The sequence below is a fragment of the Plasmodium vivax genome, chromosome 11 (assembly GCF_000002415.2).
Source record: "Plasmodium vivax chromosome 11, whole genome shotgun sequence".
NCBI classification, from domain to species: Eukaryota; Apicomplexa; class Aconoidasida; order Haemosporida; family Plasmodiidae; genus Plasmodium; species Plasmodium vivax.
The window spans coordinates 2,048,679-2,067,354 of NC_009916.1; the positions used below are offsets into that span (position 1 = coordinate 2,048,679).

General features: G+C 27.4%; 3 protein-coding genes across 3 annotated transcripts; 2 read left to right on the forward strand and 1 right to left on the reverse strand.

The window, feature by feature from the left end:
• Nucleotides 1-1,065: 1,065 nt before the first annotated feature.
• Nucleotides 1,066-2,199, reverse strand: PVX_124710 (variable surface protein Vir4-related; the record flags this gene model as incomplete). Its single annotated transcript, XM_001612578.1, has 2 exons — nucleotides 1,066-1,129; nucleotides 1,322-2,199. 2 exons carry the CDS (start codon nucleotides 2,197-2,199, stop codon nucleotides 1,066-1,068), a joined length of 942 nt encoding a protein of 313 aa, XP_001612628.1.
• Nucleotides 2,200-10,424: 8,225 nt separating this feature from the next.
• On the forward strand, nucleotides 10,425-12,078 carry PVX_124705 (variable surface protein Vir12-related; the record flags this gene model as incomplete). The annotated part of the gene is made up of 3 exons (XM_001612577.1): nucleotides 10,425-10,451; nucleotides 10,593-11,735; nucleotides 11,899-12,078. The coding sequence occupies 3 exons, from the start codon at nucleotides 10,425-10,427 to the stop codon at nucleotides 12,076-12,078; spliced, it is 1,350 nt and encodes a 449-aa protein (XP_001612627.1).
• Nucleotides 12,079-15,270: 3,192 nt separating this feature from the next.
• Nucleotides 15,271-16,162, forward strand: PVX_124700 (hypothetical protein; the record flags this gene model as incomplete). The annotated part of the gene is made up of 2 exons (XM_001612576.1): nucleotides 15,271-15,314; nucleotides 15,439-16,162. 2 exons carry the CDS (start codon nucleotides 15,271-15,273, stop codon nucleotides 16,160-16,162), a joined length of 768 nt encoding a protein of 255 aa, XP_001612626.1.
• Nucleotides 16,163-18,676: the final 2,514 nt, after the last annotated feature.

The following is an 18,676-nucleotide window of genomic DNA, read 5'->3' on the forward strand; positions in this document are numbered from 1 at the left end:
GAATAAACAGTAAAAGATGAATTACATTTATGAAACTAGAAACAAAAAGGAACCTACTTTTTTTGAGCAAACCACATAAAATTTGGAACAATTTTATCAATGATACATCGGTATATTAATAAAATCACGTCAAAATTATTAATATTCATTCAAACATTTATAAAAATTAAGAATTAAAAAATTTCGCTCAAAATGTACATTTCCTTACAAGAATTACAAAAAAATAACAAATGGATAGTTAAAATTGTTGTAAGTTTATGTATGTCATAGGAAAACATACGTATTCATTAAAATGACGGTAAATGTTATGAAGTAAGAAATGTAAACAGTTGAGATGTTACAAGTGTAGCATGCTCATTCTTACTGTTGCATCGAAAGGCTTATAGTTTTAATCACATCTGGTTTATGATGAATGCCAAATTTAAAGTTTCTCGAGCGTAATTTGTTAGGATATCAGCATGCTATATCCACATTACGTTGACTAAATATTTATAAAAACTTCTGATTTGAGAGCTTTTCTAATATTTATCCCTCACAAGAAATCTTAAAAAATATGTCTGATGATATATGGAATAAACTGAAAAGCACACGGTAGTGCAACTTGGTTATCTTGCTGCATCTATAATGACCACATTGCACAGCAGTGACGTAACTGTATTCATCTCTAAAATGGAAATTGCAATAGATGTTGTCTTTTTCGTGATATAATATTGCATCTTCTAAATTATCTCTCATTGCACAACACGTTTTTTGTTTGGAGTCACCTTTTTAAAATTCTAATATCTTCAGTACTTTGTATATTTTTACCTTTGCATTATTATGATAAACAAATAGTAATCTACTATATTTGTTTTAACTTCTGAAATTTGTTATCAAAAATTCAGTTGGAGCTTACCCTTCTTTGTTAGTTAATAACTATTTGGGATAAATAAACTTATTTTTAGTAAAGCTGTCGTATACACTATTTTTACATGGATTGATAAGGTAAACTGTATGGGTTCATAGGCATCATGGGGGATGGTAATCCAAATGGGCCACCCATGAAATCAGTTGGGACAAAATTGCTTAAATATCCACGTCTTCTTCTCCTTCTATTGAAAATATTAAAACAGAAAAAACAAGATCTACACTAAGAAAGAAAAAGTAAAAGATATGCATATATATGAATTAGACGTAATTTATAATTGTACGTATTTTAAAACAATAAATTATTAATGCTGTTTTAAAATGTTCATATTTAAAAATATATTTTGTATTTACCTTATAGAAAATGAAAAAAAAGATAAGACTAACTATACCATAAAAAAATGGCGTGACATACTGCTTATACGCACTGGAGTTAATCATATTTGACAAGGATGGAAATGTATTAAGAAGAGATTCTAAATTTAATGGGCCAATTCCATTTTCCATTAAACCAGACAGAGACTGCATTAATACATTTGGAAGATCTGGTATGTGACTTAGACCTGGGATCATTGAGTTAGGGTTAAACCGTTGAAAATTTAGCTTTTCTGGCATAAACCCTTTATTATGAAGAATATTACTTGTTTCTCCTCCCTCACATGATAACATGTGCAATAACGTTCTAGGATTATATTCTGTATAATCTTTTACATATTTGTTGCAGTATTTATTCAAAACAGTTGAACATAATGCTTTAAACGCATGATATAGTTGAACACTTTCTGAAATATATGGGCAATAATTGTTTGGTTTTTCACCAGACGTAGTAATTTCATTTTTAATTGTTTCATAATTTTCAAGGTAATCCAAAAAATATTTCATATATTTTACTAATGGTATTTTAAAAAGTTCGGGTTTCGGCATACATATATAATCAGTATTATCAAATAATTCTTGATTAATAAGAGACTCCCATACTTTTTTAAATTCTGTAAAGAGAGCATAAATGTTTGCATTATTCGCTTTTCGACCTAAAAACATAGATAGTTGATCATGTAACCAATAATTCAAGTCATAACAATGCTTATCCAAAAAACTTCCGTTTTTACTATGTACATCTCTGAAGTAAAATATATTTGTTATGAGTTGGGTGCAAATTGTTTGAATTTTTTCGTTTTGAGGTAATAGTGTGCTAAAATTCTTGCAACTATTAGAAATATCAACAACTTTTTTATTATTCAGCTCAACATAAAATTTATCCGAAGGTAAATGCTTTAAATTGGATTCTTTCATAATGAACACCTATAAGATATTTCATATTGTACTGTACTTTTTGGAAAATAATGTTTTGTCTTGTTTAATGAACTTTATAATGTAAATAAAAAGGATGAAGGGCTCATTATTTAAAAGAAAAGAAATAAAATGTGTTAATCTATCAATTCACGAGGTTTCCTTCAAGTTTGAACATGTTCGTATTAGATTAAAAAGTAATACTTCCACGTTATTGAGTAATCCCTTTTTACAAAAAAACAATTAAGCTACTTATCTGTGTTGTGTATTATAATATCAATTTTGCATATACATCAACAGTTGGTAAAAAGAAACAAAATTTTATATTCATTAATGAGAAATTAATTATAGTATAAAAAATTAAATACAAAACGATATGAATGATGAAACAAGCGTAATTGAAGGGCATGGTTTAAGGATTAATAAAATAATGGAACAAGAAAGCTATCTCATTCATCTTATTGATACAAAGACACGGACACACGTTTTAGAATTGAAAAGGGGAGTAGTACTCTTTTATAGCTTGCAGGATGGCTCATTAAAAAAAAAATGTAAATTTACGGGGATTTTATTCAATGATATCACAAAATTGAGCTCAATGAAAATAAAACAGGCATATTTAATAAGTAATAATTTCGCATGATGTGTAAAATATATAGGGAAAAGAACATGGGCACAAAAAATTTAGGAATAAATTACAAATGCTATTCCTTTGGATGTTATATAAAGGTGATACACTTAAGTGACGAAATTATATTCGCAATATATCGAATGATTCTTCGCACAAAGATAAGAATTATGCTCTATATAACACCAAACATGATATTGTTGCAAATAAATATGTAAGAGACTAAGTAGCAAACGACATGATGAATTCAAGACATACCTGTAAATACACACATGATAAATGTTACGCTTTATGAATAACATCTAACTATAAATAACTTCTTAAAGAGCACAAACCCTTGGAGGATTACGAATAAATGAAAATGATAAAATTACAAGGACGATATATTTTTTTGTACGATGCATAATTAAACGAGAAGATATAAATCTTTTGCATGAATGTTACCTAAAATGTTATTTAATTTCTACGTTAATACTCAAAATAGGTACATTAAAGAAAAATGCATATACATGATCATATTAACAAATAAAAAAAGAATTACATTTAAACAGGAACTACTAATAGATGAAGAAAAAAAAAATAAATATATAGAAAAATAAATATACACTTCTCAGTTAATATGCAAAAAAACGCAGCAGTGCAGTGTAATGATAAATCATATAGTCTGTTTAAGAAATCTAAATAGCGATATGAATAGAAATTGAGATATATGTTGTCTTTGGCTATTTTAGAAAGTTCATTCAGAAAAATGAAACTAATTTTTGAAAAAATATGTACAATTTTAACCCAAAGCTATCCAATAATTGGATTAATTAACATTATTTATGATATAGATACTAATTTTACATCATTACATTATGATCGCGTCGTTTATTTATTCTTTTCAAAAAAATTACTAAAACTAATTAATGTTCCACAAAAATTAATGTTAATTTCAAGGAATTAATTCTTTAAACAAAAATAGCAACTCCTTTTGGGGAATATTATGTAACGTTTAACAATGTAGGCCTTCACTTCGTAAAAATCTTTAAGAAATTCGCGCCATATATGCATGTTAATAATTGTTACTATATTGATATATTTTATTTTTTATTATTTTTTCGACATCGGATTTCTTGCAGTATTTTATAAATTTTTTGCAAAATATAGAATTTACATTTTTAAAATTTATATATTTTATTTATGGCGATTTATCCTCAAGTTCATGCATTTTATGTACCCATGTCAATATCATTTTTGTATCCTTTCCATATAGAATGATAATTTGTAGCTTAAAAAAAGTTTCAATATTTTGGTAAAAATTTATCACTTAAATGGAAAAATTCGATTGATTATTTATGTGATAAGAAACATATTCCAACGAATTGGTTTAGTGGTCGATTTCTGTTGGATGTTTTATTTTTTACAAATAGGGAAAATACCCAACATGTCATACCGGCAAAAAAAAAAAAAAAAGCACGTAATGACGCTGTAAAATGTTTTTTTAAAAAATATTTTAACTTAGCTTAATAGGAAAAAATCAATTATTAGTGTTAAAGTAATGAATACCAAAAAGTTTATTTCGTTTTAGGTTAAAAAAGTAATATTAAATATACAAAGGATTGCACACAATTGGGTTGAATTTAAAGGTACATATATGTACTGTTGGAAAATCGTTTTAATATATAAAATGTTAGAGGCATTCAAAGAACATGTAACGTTTATAAATTGTAACAAAATACATCACTATGTATCGATTTATTCTAATAAGGATAGAGCAACACAATTTTTGCATATATATTTTTTATAACTATAAATCTTTAAATATACCATGCAATCATTGATACGTTAATTTGGTATCAAAAATGCAATTAAAAAAAATTAGTGGAACGAAATATTAGTTTGTACTCATATAATGTTTAACGAAACACATGAACTGTCAGTATTTCAACATTCACATAATCACGTTTCCCAATATTGAGGACTATATGCAAAATTGATATTATTTTCTTCTGTTGCAACCGGAGATTCTGATAGTAGTAACCTCTCTATTTTTTCTTTCATGTCATTTCGTTTGTTTCTGTTTTTCTTCGTAAAAAACATTCCTAAGGGAGTGAACTATGAAAAAAAAAGGCGTGTAATAATTATTCATCATAAATAATCAAAATATAAGTGCTTCTTTTAATGAAATGTGCTTGAGCTTACTTTAGTAAGGAGTGTCATCAACATAATAACTCCCGTGGGTGCTAAAGCCATTGTGGCATATTTTTTATATACCATCATTGGGTCTTCTTCATTAAGCATGCCAACGTCATTACCCGTGTCATATGATAATGTTTCTCCATTAGCTATATTTTCACCATTACCATGATTAGCCATTAACTGAGCTACTTCAGAGAAAAGATCATCGTCATATCGACCTGTAATTCGATTAGAAAATAATGGATGTGTATTATAATATATTCCCCGATGTGGCTGTGTTTCTTTCGTTAAGTAGACCCACTTCGAGGGATAATCATTATTTTTTATATTGCAACTTTTTGAAAAATGCAGTTTGAAAAAAAATTACATCTTTGGAAGAATGTTTACCTTCACGTTTTGCTTGTAATACTTTACCTAAGAATTCGGTAAGACGTGAAAATCTTTCCTGGTTTGAATATGATTGCATATGTAGCTGGCCTTGCGTTCCTAAATGAACTTGTTGTCCATGTTCTAATACTTCTGGGAGTTTCACTCCTAGCTCTGTTAGTTTTTGCAGGAAAGACTCAGGAAATTGAGCAGCATCACCTATATGCGGAAATGTAGAATCACCAGCTTTTCCTATAGCTTGTGTTTCCTGAGATGTTACAAGGTTCATAACTTGTCTAACAAAATCTTTTATATTTTCTACATTCAGAGAGGTACGTTGGGTATCATCACCGGCAGCACGATTTGCAGCAATGTGTATTCCATTATCTTGTCCTTCACTACAATGATTTATTCCATCAGCTGTTTTACCACAAGTACTTCTGCTACTAGGCACCCCACCGAGATCGTCTCCACTACCTATAGCTTCTTGATGAAGAGCATTAAAAGGAACACCTTCACCATAAGAAACTCCATTAATAAAAGTTGTTCCAGTAAGATGCCCATTAACAGCTTCTCTAGATGCAAGATCTGTGTCGACTTGGGCTGGATTATGAACTATTTTACCATCAACATCTTGAGCATAAGAAGGATTGTCTCTTATATGTTGAGCATTACCCAGTTGATCCTGAACAATTTTCGTTTCTAAAGTTTTTCTTTCAGATGTAGCAAATGCACCAGATTCCCCGGCATAGCTATTTTGTGCAGAATAACGACTCTGACCGCCACTTAATGCACTACTCGCGGACAGAGGTAAGGGCGATAAATGCTGTGTCTTAGTCTGTCCTAATTCAAAGGTACTAGAGGAATGACCAACATTGGGTTCTGATGCACCAACATGCATACTACTACTACGAGAATGCATTGTCCCTTCTCGGGGTTTCGAAACTACTTTTGCAAGTCTTGTTCTTTCACCTTCACCATAACTTGTGTCTTTCCCTAATGATACTTTCTCTTCAGGTTCTCTTATTCCAGGAGACACTATAACAGGCCCTGTTTGGGCTTTACCAACTACTCCTTTTGTTGGCACTGCTCCTCTATTACAATCACCATTTTTTTCGCAGTGACCTACTGTTGGACGCGTTGATGTAACAGGTTTCCTAAAACGATTTGCGTGATGGGGACGACATTGTTTTAATTCAGGACATTGTGTTATAAAATCATTTATTCGGTCTTCTTGAATAAATTTACCATGTAATGGATCATTTTTGCAATAATAATTGAACTCATCATTTCTATGAAATATGTGTTGTCTTATACTATTACACTTTTGGCAAAAATTCCTTTGTCCATTTGGATGAAATTCATTAATTTTTTTTTCAATTTCCTCTTTATATTTATGATAACTATCTGCGCACCAACGAGAGGTGTATTGTTTGTAAAGACTAGTGTAGTTGTTAGGTCCTCGAAACATTCGTTCCATTAATTTTTATAATATAGACTTTTGTTATGCTTTGTTTAATTAAATAAAATCAGAATATAATTTATGTATATATAGTCATATTTGCAACATGGAGGTTATTTTTTTCCATTATTACTATTCGGTAAGCACAAATAGTTATAATAATAAAAGCTATAAATGTGTTTTAGCGTAACAATAGAGTGTTTTAAAAAAATATATATATATCAGATTAAGTAATACAATTAATGCATATCATTATTTATAGAAATAGCATCAAGAAAAAGGGAATTGACTGATATGTGTTTAGGCATTTGTCACATCAGTATGTGTTAAATAAGTACATCATCAGTGGAAATGTGGCCAAATATGAGGTTTGAGAATTAAGTCGTAATAAAATATGCATAAGCTTGTAAAGTCTATATATACCAAAAAAAAAACAAGTAAAATAGCGAAGGGGTGATGTTACATTGAAAAGCATTGACAAGCGAAATAAAACTTGTTCTGGAAGTTGCTATTTGCATATATGTGTAAAAAAAAAAAAATCATTGAACTAGTAGTAAAATATAGCAAATAAATACCATATATATTTCCTCCTATAAAATCATAGACTAAATAACACATAAAAAAAAAAGGGGTTCATGATTTTTCATTATAATTTTAATTTAATAATGTGCTTGCAATTCTTGTGTCGAATAAATATATTAATAAAATTACTATTTTATCTTGGTATAGGTGTTAATATATTGATATTTTGCCCGAATCATAATTTATTTATTAACTTATTTACGCATATATAAATTTATTATATTTATGTTTTATACCATAAATTTATGGAACATATGAAAGGTGTCATCGCAAATATAGCCCATTATAATAAGTTGCATTTGTAATTCTACAGCTCCTTAAAAAAGGGAAGTAATTTTATTTTTTTTGTTATCCCTTTGTTTATAGATGTAAATTGCACTTACAAAAGTAAGTTCTATTTCTTAAGTGATTCTCTATTAATTTTAAGTAAATAATTATAAGGCTAACTTTGAATATTCTATACCTTTTGTAGAAGATAAAATATTTTAACAGTTAGGAAAGGTATATATAATGAATTATTTAGTATTACTATTAGGTACATTAGTCGTTATTGTGTTCCAATGGTTTTATCATTTTTACTTTATATATATTCTTAGTGTTGTTAATTCATTTTAAGATGTTTTCTATGTGAAAAGTGATATGAGATCTTTATTTGATGATATGTCAAGCGCGATTTCTGTTATATTTATAGTGTGTTAACTCGGTGGCTAAAACGTAATAATCCTTTAAAGGTTTATTTTTTATATATTTACAACGGAATATATTATATTGTGCACTATTCAGTATCTTAAATTTTTTGGTAATTTAATTTACAATTAGAGAGTACGTAAATTCCCTTTATAATGGTTAATATTATAGTTTATTTAAGGAAATGCATTTGTTTTTTTTTTGATTCTAAAATGAATTGATGAAATTTAAGCTATATTTTTAAGAATTGCTATATTATGCTAATTATGTGTTGGAATGTATGCACTTTAGGATGTCATGGTATTTCTACACTTTACATAATTTTTTGATGTTACATATACAGTGTTTTAATGAATCGTTTTATTTTAAAATATGATCATTTATTGTCTTATACTAACATGTACAAAGATTTTTTTTACACTTTATTATCGAAATAAAGGTGTAATATTTATTCAAATTACGCATTTCTTATCATTCATAGTACAAAAAAAAATTACAATATGTATTGTACTTTCTTAAAAATAAATTATTGTAAGGAAGCAATTTGCCGAGATAATTCAAAATAAAACATTCTTATAAATATTTATGGTGTAAAATTATCTTAATGCGTTATATGCAAACTATATTTTTTGGAATTCACGAATTCTGCTAGTTAATATGAGTCTTCTTTTTCGCAATAGTTATTATTCCTTCGTATTTACTTTTCCACTGTTATAATATTTATGACCATAACGAGTATATTAAAGAAGGGTCCCAAAAAAAGGCCCACGCGAAGACTATATAACATTAATGTAAAAGAATAAACAAACGCACGTTTCATAGAATGATTATATAACATTCTTCTGTAATGAAAGAAAGTTTTTATTTAAATAAATGAAGTCTTATTTTACATTGTGAATATAATTGAACAATTAAAATAAAATGATAAAATATTTACATACACTTTTGGGAAACGAAAAATAATATTCTATATAATGTATGTTCTAATTATAGCTATAATTTATTTTAATATACACTGCTGAATGTAAATAAAATGATACATTCCTGAAAATGTACTTAAGACTCTGCAATATTATTGTATATCTTATAATATAACACTTTTGTATTCCCAATTAGAATAGCATATTGAGAAAAAACATAAGAATTTTCTATTAGTTATTTTATTAATAATTTTGTAGTTACGATTTGTTTAGCGTTTTATTGATTATATAAAAAGAAAGAAAAAATATTTGAAAAGTAATATATAAAAAAATTATAATGTAATTGTTCAATTAGACTATTATTTATACTGCTAATAACAAAGGTTGGATAAACGCAGGTTTGTAAAATAATATGCAGATTACGTCAATATGCTGCTAAGTCTGCAGCCATATATTTCTTCTGTTAGAAATTTAGAGCTTTTTCCCCCATTCAAAATGAGAAAGTTTATTTTTTTTTATAAAAAGGCATGTTGTAAAAAATAGTACGGTGGTATGTATTTATTTTTAATGTTGCTAATATAAAGAAAGTATTTATCATTTAAGGCGAAGTAAATATTGAAACAGGTAAAATTTAAAAATTGTCTAAATATTAAATTGAACAGAAATATGAATGGAAAAGCTCATTTTGCAGTTATATAATTTTAAAAAGTAATGAAACCATGGAGTAATATATACAATAAAATTGCGAAATATACATTTTTAGGACTACCCAATAATTTCATTTGTTGTATAATATATAAGACATATTTTTTATCATTTTCGTTATTTTAATATTTAAAATAATTTTATTTAATGTTAGATAGGATTATCCCCTGCTTATGTTACGAGGTAAGTGCTGGAGGAAAATAGACATCACTAACTGAAGTGCTAAATAATTTAATATATCGCAACTGCGTTATTATATATAAATAAATTTTCTGTTTAGAATATTTAACAAGGTAAATTATAAAATTTATAATACATTACAAAAATTAAAAATGCCTTTTATATAATATTACAGGCATAATTATATAATACATATATTAATTAAATATTTAAAATGTTACTACATGGGTTGTAAAATTATGTATATTTTTAGTATTTAATTTTGGTAATTTCATTCTGTTATTGTGATAATTAAAAGAACGGTGCCTTTATTATTCAAATAGCACAGGATACTTTGATCTAAAATATTATTAAATAATAATGTCCCCCAAAGTTTTCTCATTTATAATTTTAGTATAACGTAAACGATTAAATAGATATATAGATATATGATTAGTTCTTTTTCTAAATTATATACTCTAATTCTTATTAAAAAAGGCTTATGATATTCCGTTTACATATAATAAGTTAAAAAAGAATGGCGCAACCGAGTAACGCAGATTTGGTATGTACATAATCTTTATAGCATTATTTATGCCTTACTTTTTATTATGCTATTCGTTTCGCTTGGAGCAAAATGAAAATGTCTTTTGTTGGAACTATGATTTTAATGCTTCCGTAATAATTTTTTTGTTTTCCATTTTAGGAGAAGGCTTTACAGGACTTAAAACTTAATAATATATATGAAACTTTCTTTGTAAAGAATAAAACATCTAAATTTGATAGTTTATGTAGCACATTGAGTAGTCATGAAAAAAAATATGCAGGTGTCAAAGAACTTTGCAGTAAATTAGTGCTTTTTTCAGAAAAAATAGCTGAACATAAAAATGCAACAGAACGTATCAACTATTGTAGTTATTTGCCCTACTGGTTATATGGTGAAGTAGGGAAAATATATAAAGAAAAACCGTCTGAACAATTTGGTAAAATTCCTTTTGTTAAAGATCTTATTAAAGCAAGGGAAGAAGCAAACAAAAAAATCCCCAATTTTAAATGTACATCACACTTTGATGAGAAGGCTAGCTTAGATGAATTAATCAAAAGGAAAATTTCTTATATTTATCTAAACAAATATGATGAGATTAAACAAAATGTTAATGCTAACACTAAAGATAAATGTAATAGCTATGTTACATATCTTAATTATATTGACTCGTTGTATAAAAAGTATAAGAATAGTGACTGTAACGTTTCATTTTTTACGCCTACACCTAAGTACGCTGATTGTTCATATTCTGCTAAATATGACCCAAAGGATCTCATATATAAAGCAAATCAGTGCAAAGCTAAAGCAACTGGAAGTAGTGACACTTCATTTTTCGGTTTTCTTTTGGGGGATTCGTCACCTCGACAATCCGCAAATGTCAAAGGTGCACCAACCCAAGCGCAAGCAAGGGTTGCAAATGTAGACACTAAAGTGTCTGGAACTGGCAAAAGTTTATCAGCTGATGGCTCTCAAAGGGATAAAGAAACGAAAGGATTAGCAGGAATTACAGTAGGTGGAGATGGATCGAGAGGTTTATCAAGTTCAACAAGGTCATCAGGTTTAGAAAGTTCAGTAAATAAAGGAGGTTCAGCACGTCCAGGTGTTGAAGCAACAAGACGTGATACTGCATTAACTGGAGTGGGAGTGCCTGGACAGGGGGTTCATACAGTAAGAGAATATGCTTCAGAGACTAGTAGTGATGCAGCCCCTGCGATCATCACGATTCCTCCTAGTACTTTAGAAACGGTGAATGAACAGTCAGACTCAAACTATATTCGAAACATCGTCATGGCTGCTGCTATAGTTGGAACAGTTCTCTTCCTTATCATTTACAACAGAGTAATTGCACATTTGGTTTTATGAAATATGAATATTGTGTTAGTAGCTATAATTTAATTTTCTTTTACATGAATAGTTACAATGTTAATACGTTTTCATATGCTCTACATTTTTTTTCTCGTGTTAGTCTTCTGGATTGAAATCAAGATTTCCCAAAAGAAAACGGAAAAAAAAAATATTTGAGCATAATTATTACGAAGAGTATGAAAAGGAGTTAGCGAGGTATGAATCAGAAAATGAATCTTTAGATTCTCAATCGGATCGGTATTATTTGAATTATCAATCTGATCAGAACTCTTATTACTAATTATGAGTATACATATTAATATTTATTAAAATGCCCGATTCATTGAGAACAGCATGTAAGAGTTCGTTAAGCTAAATGTATTAAGACGGGGTACACTTTTCGTGAATTTTTATATAATTTCAAAATCGTTTGTAAATATTATGTGTCACATAAATTATTAAAGAGCCAACTATCGTGCACGTTATATGAGTATAAAAATGAAATAAAATTATATGAATAAAAGTGTTGGAGTAGGGGGTTACGCATATGTGAGTAAAACTGCTCCAGAACCGATATCAGATATATCATATATATATATATGTTTGTATACTACTATAATTTTAAAGAATTTTGAAAATTCTTAAAATAATGAAAATAACGAAATGGAATATAAGTATTTGCGTGCATGCTAAAAACGATCTAAATATGGCATAAAATAAAAAATGTATAAAGAAATATACTAGGAAATGCCGTTTAATTTGGAAAGATATAAAGGACCATATTTTTGAATATTGCTTCTTAAAAAGATAAGGAAGGAGTTGTTTTTAGGAAATATAATTATACACACAACTTTATACTCTTTGTTTTTTGTAATTAATTTTTTTTTGTTTTCTTATATTATTTTTTATAATTAATTTTTTTTTATTTTTTTGTTTGCTTATTCCATTTTTTGAAATATTTTTTAGTTTATTATTTTGGCACAATTTAAATATCACGATAATTATAATTAGTAGGAAAACTAAAACGGTTTGTTTAGCCTATTTAACTAACAATATTTGATGTATAGAAAAGAATACTAATTTTGTATATATTTTTATACGCAAAATTTTTACGTAAAGTTTGTTTCACCAGATAATGTTATAAATGCACATATTTAAAAGTGATATATTAATGATACAATATTTTTACGAATATTTCAATTTTATAAAATATTAATGAAGAAAAAAAAGATAGCACAAAAGGGAAAATCCTATCATAAATTTTTTTTTAAATTTGCCTTATTTATTAAAATATATATAACCAAAACAAAGAAATATTGTGTGTTAAATGAAATCATAGAAATGATAAAAAAGAAAAAATATTATAACCCGTTGTGGAGCAAATGCTAAGGGCTTATATTTAGAACTTTCAAAAGGGTAAGCATGATAATACACTTATTCATATAAATAATTCCTTTATATAAATAACTTTAGGTAATAAAGAAATTTAGGACATTATACGTATTTTCTACGAATTTATAAGTACTTCTTTCAACTTAATATGTACTCGTAAGCCTTATACGAATTATCATTAATATTGAATAATTTGCGTGACTTACGTTTTTTTAAGAAAATGCATATATTATAAATAGAACGCGTTAATGTTACAATTACCGAATGTCGTAATTCTTATATGAATAATGCATGTTCAGTTTTTTTTACTTAGCATTTTTAGCATAAATTTATAAACGTTTACTTAACATATAGATAATAAATATACGTCTATGGTTGTCATAAGCACATCGAAAGACGGAAAAGGTACGATACCCATTTAATTATAAAAATTAAGGTGAATCGAATTTTATATAAGAATTTAGGTTTATATTGAAAAACGTAAAATGCCATGTACAATAAAAGGGGATATAAAATCTTAAGAAAGAAAAAACCTGGCTAAAGTTGTGATGCTTGTAATTATTCAAAAAACGAAAAACTGTAAATAATGATCTATAGAAAAAATAATGAATAAAATTAAAAGGTGAAAAAAATGTGAATTATCCTTTTACATTACTCTGAAAACTTGTATTATCGAAAATGATAATTTTAAAGCTCATGAGTGCGCTTATGTATCCTATTTCAATAATATTATATGTTGGATGTAGCAAAAGGAACATTACTGGATGTATAAATAAAACGTGCATAGAAATCACTGTGTCCATGAAATCATGAATTATGGGTTCTATCATAAATACATTTTTAAAATTATTTGATGTGTGGAAATTCCGTGCGTGATCGTAGTGGGAAAATTATATAAAATCCTGCACTAACGAAAAAATGTGGTAAGAGAGATATAACAATTTTTTAATAAACAATAAAAAATATGTAAATACATTGTTAATCAGAAAAAATATTTTAGAATCTTAAATTATTATTTTAAATGTTATATATTTTAGAGTAATTATTTTATAAAAATTCCGAAAAAAAAAAAAAAGGAAGGGCAGTAATGAGACCAAGCTTTTTATTAAATTGTACTGCGCACAATAAAGAAAATAATAAGAAAAAAATTGAAACGTATTTGTGAAGGAGTTAAATTTATTAAATTAATTAAAAATGATGTTAATCCTATAATAATTATTGTTTTATATTTTCTAATGGTTATAAATTTACGTAAAAGCACAAATGGAAAATAAATTTATACATAATTTAATTATGTGCTTTGAAATGTAATGAAATTAGCGCCCAAACCATAGAAAATATTGTTTAATAGCCTTTTTTTCGTTGAGATAAAAAAAAAAGAAAAAATATAAATATATAAATATATTAAAAAAACAATTGCGAATAATTGTAGTTTCATAATTGCAATACATTTTAAAATAAATCATTTTTTCACAGTTTGTTCAAATAAATGTATTAAATAAATATAATTATACACTCATTACTAGGGTCGGATTATACACTGGATAGTTTAAAGCGATATCTAGCTATGCTTGGACATACGAAAAAATCATGCATTGATAAAAAAAGTTTATCTTTTTTCCTTATCAATAAAAATTTTTATATCTTCCATCACTGCTATAGTTATGAGTATGTGTTTTTTATACGCCTATATTATGGACAATTATTCTTTAACAAAAACATTTTTGAAATATTTTTAATCATATTTGTAAAGGAGTGTTTTACGGAAAATTTTCCTTTTTTTTTATGAATATATAAATTTTTATGAGTTTATTTTGAAAATTGTGAAATGTTTATTTTCATTTTAAGCGTTAGATGATTAGAAAGAAATATATTAATATTATTAGAAAATATTCAATAACAAATTATTGTCATATTTGTTAGTAAGAAATTTTTATATATAATGAGAAATTAGTAGCAAGAACTAATTGGAACTTCTACAAGCATTTATGATTGTAAAATTAAGAAGACAATTAGGCATAAATGTAACCAAATTTTCAAAATTGGTATATATAAGAATTAAAGAAAAATAATCCAATAATGTCAAGGCGTGAACCAGTACATGTTAATACTAATTTTAACTTTTATTTTTAAGCGACATTTTACGTGTGTTGTATATGCATATATGTCGTAGTTTATTGAGAACCATGCAATTCGCATAGTGAGTATATGTATTAGGATAATGATATATATTTTTTTTTTCCAATTTTTAGCTCAATTTTGACCTTAGTGTTTTACCTGCATGGGTAGCTAACGAGAAGTTGAAGGAAAATGCGACTACATATGAGTATAGTAACTATTACAATGAACTGTACGATTTAGAAAGAAGATATGGCTTGAATAGCCATTTATTTAAAAATCTAAGCAAAAATATATCGTGGGTACATCAGGAGGATGCTGCTACGGACGAATTCGTTAAGAAGCGTTGCTATGATTTAAATTACTGGTTATGTGATGAGGTATATAATAAGCTTAAAACTTTTGGACTTGAGGGAGATCTGGAGAATGTTATTCGTAGGATTCATAGTGTATGGACAAAAATTGTTGAAAAGGAGATTCCTTATAAGGATTATAAATGCTATCCTGATGACAAATTAATTTTTAACATGAGTTATTTGAAGGATATTAAGGATTTATTTGATTTTTTTGAAGATTTTGCATCAACGAAAAGGGATATTATCGCTAACACAGAGGAAGCTTGCCTTAAATACCGTGAATACCTTCGGCCCAAAATACCCATATACTACACTTGGAGAGACTCATGTAAAGAAGAGGGTTTTATTTGTAAAAGATGTATTGATGATTATGAAAAATATCGCCCAGCAGGTATTTTGTTCCAATTAGACCCTTGGCTTATTTTTACTTATTCTTCAAACGAATGTTTTAAAGAGGTTCATGATGTATTTAGAGATGCAAAGAAAGAGCCTAAACGTAATGACGATATATATATATAAATTATGGAAAAACTTAAGCGTGAGCGTCCTGAAAAAGGTTTAATTTCGGCGAATGTAGGGGAAGGATTGCGTGGATCCGAATTTTTTATTCCGGGTGATAATGATAACTTCATGTATCGTTTAACAGTGAATGGATTTTATTTTACACTCGAGGTTATTATGCCAATTTTGCTTTTTATGTTTGCAATGTACCTAATTTTTTATATTATATATAAGGTAAAAAATGTTCACTTAAAAATGAGAGTTTTGCAGTCTTTGTGGTGATCTATCTTTTTCATAATTTCTAGCGTATATGAAAATATTGCTATATATGTGATATTTTTTTTGCAATCACTTTGTCAGTTCACTCCATTTGGACGCTCCATGCTACGAACACGAGCAAAAGTGAGACAGCAAATCAGACCTAACCTAGATTACGAAGACATTGTATTGTTATATGGAAGTGAGGAATCGTTAGTCAGTAATTCTGATGATAACACATACAGTTTGCACTACTCATCCTCGTTAAGTTAACCCTTAAAAAGGGAAAAACCAGTTAATTGCACAGTTTTATTTTGTCAACCATCGAACAAAGTAATTATTTTAAAAATGTGTCTTCTCTGCCCATCATGTATTGAACGTTTGCAGCGAGACTATTCTGTTAGTGGAAGAAACATGTAACGATTTGGAAGAAATAGATGTTGAGATAGGCAAAGATATTTGTCGCAGCTGGGGAGTTCCAAAAATACCATTTGTTAAAAAGGTGACCTATTTGAAAATGGACTGGGTTTTAATAATCGCAATAGGGTAAATATAAATTATCGATCGAATAAATGAACATATGTGCAACTCAATGAAGTAACAACATTAATATATAAGGGAATTCTAGCATAATCATATTTGATATGTAATAAAGTAAAGCTGTGTGAGTAAACAATTTTTTAAGAAATTACTTTTCAGATTCTGTAAAACTAAATGGAATTATTAAAGAGTCTTTCGTCAAAAAGGTCTAGTGGGGTTAACGAAAAGCACGAAAATAGTTGCATATGGAAAAATATAGCGAACATTTTACACATATATTATAGTAATACGTCTAAAATTGAATTATCATATAAAATTACCGTTAACTTATTTTTTCTGTTTTGCATAATGCTCATTAAATAGAAATTTTTTTCTTGTAAAGAAATGGCATAGCATAGGAAATAAATAGTATGATGTGTAGAGGATGTTAAATGGAAAAAGGTAACTGTAAAATAACATGATAATTATTTATTCCAATTATTAGTTTTTAAAATACATTATTATTATAAAGTTAATGCGTACATGCTTGATATATGAATGTAAATATAGAATGAGCGTTTTTATCATATACCTCTATGCAGTAAACACACTATATATACTGATCTCTAGCTTTATATATTATAATCGTTATATTTGTTTCAACTTTTTTTATTTTCATTTATGCTTATTATTAAAATGTGTATCATTGTTTTTTTTTTTTGTTCTTTTGGAATTTCTACAAATGTGATAGCTATTTTATTCAACAAATTATTTGTTTCCCCAGTGATACTTTTTTATAAAAACACAATTTGTTAATAAAATTGTTTATGTATTCATCATTTTTATAATTTCTGATTGCTTCTCTAAAATGATGGTTATGCATTTTAAATAATATCATTAGTTTGAATGTATCATTTATCATATATTAATACATTGTATAAGTGGTTTGTCTATATCGAACCCCGTAAATAAGAAAATACTCAACTTTTTAATATAATGATTATTAGATAATATAATAAAAGTATTTTAAAAGTAGCTATTGATGTAACGTGAATGTTTATTTTTGTATAGGGGTTAATATAACATATATATTATTATTACCTTCATGAATATGACACGATTCCGCCTTTTATTTGTCTGAATAATTTGTTTATTTATTTATGAAGGCCGTAACATTTTTTCCAAGCACTTCGTAAATTAAAGAATTTGTCATGCCCCTTTTGAACATGGTAATATTCCTTTTAATAATAATATTTATTAGTTTGGCACAGATTAAAATGTTTTACAAAGTGTAGTATCATTTTAAGCGGAACTGTAAGATAAATAATAGGCAGCATCTTCGTGGTTCATGTCTGGCGATTGTGATATATGGGAGAATAATTGGTTTGTATTCCCTCCATCTAAATTATACATAGCATTGTTCATACTTCTGTTTCCTCTGTGAATCCATGTATTAAGTGGAGTAAACTTAAAAAGAAAAAAAAATACATATATAAAGGATAGAATTTTATACCTTTAATGGTATAAAATTATTAATATTACAAAGTGGAACTCATATTATTAAATGGCGTTTCTTCTTACTCTATACAGAGCTAATCCTAAGAGAGAGACTCCTGCTACTGAAGCAGCAGTTGAAGCAGTACGTTTGTCAGGCAAACCTAAAAATGAAATACTAGAACTTCCAGTTAAGTTTTTTTGTCCTGGTACTGAGACTTCTTCTTTTGGAATCAGTTCTTTTAAGAGTACTTTGGGGTC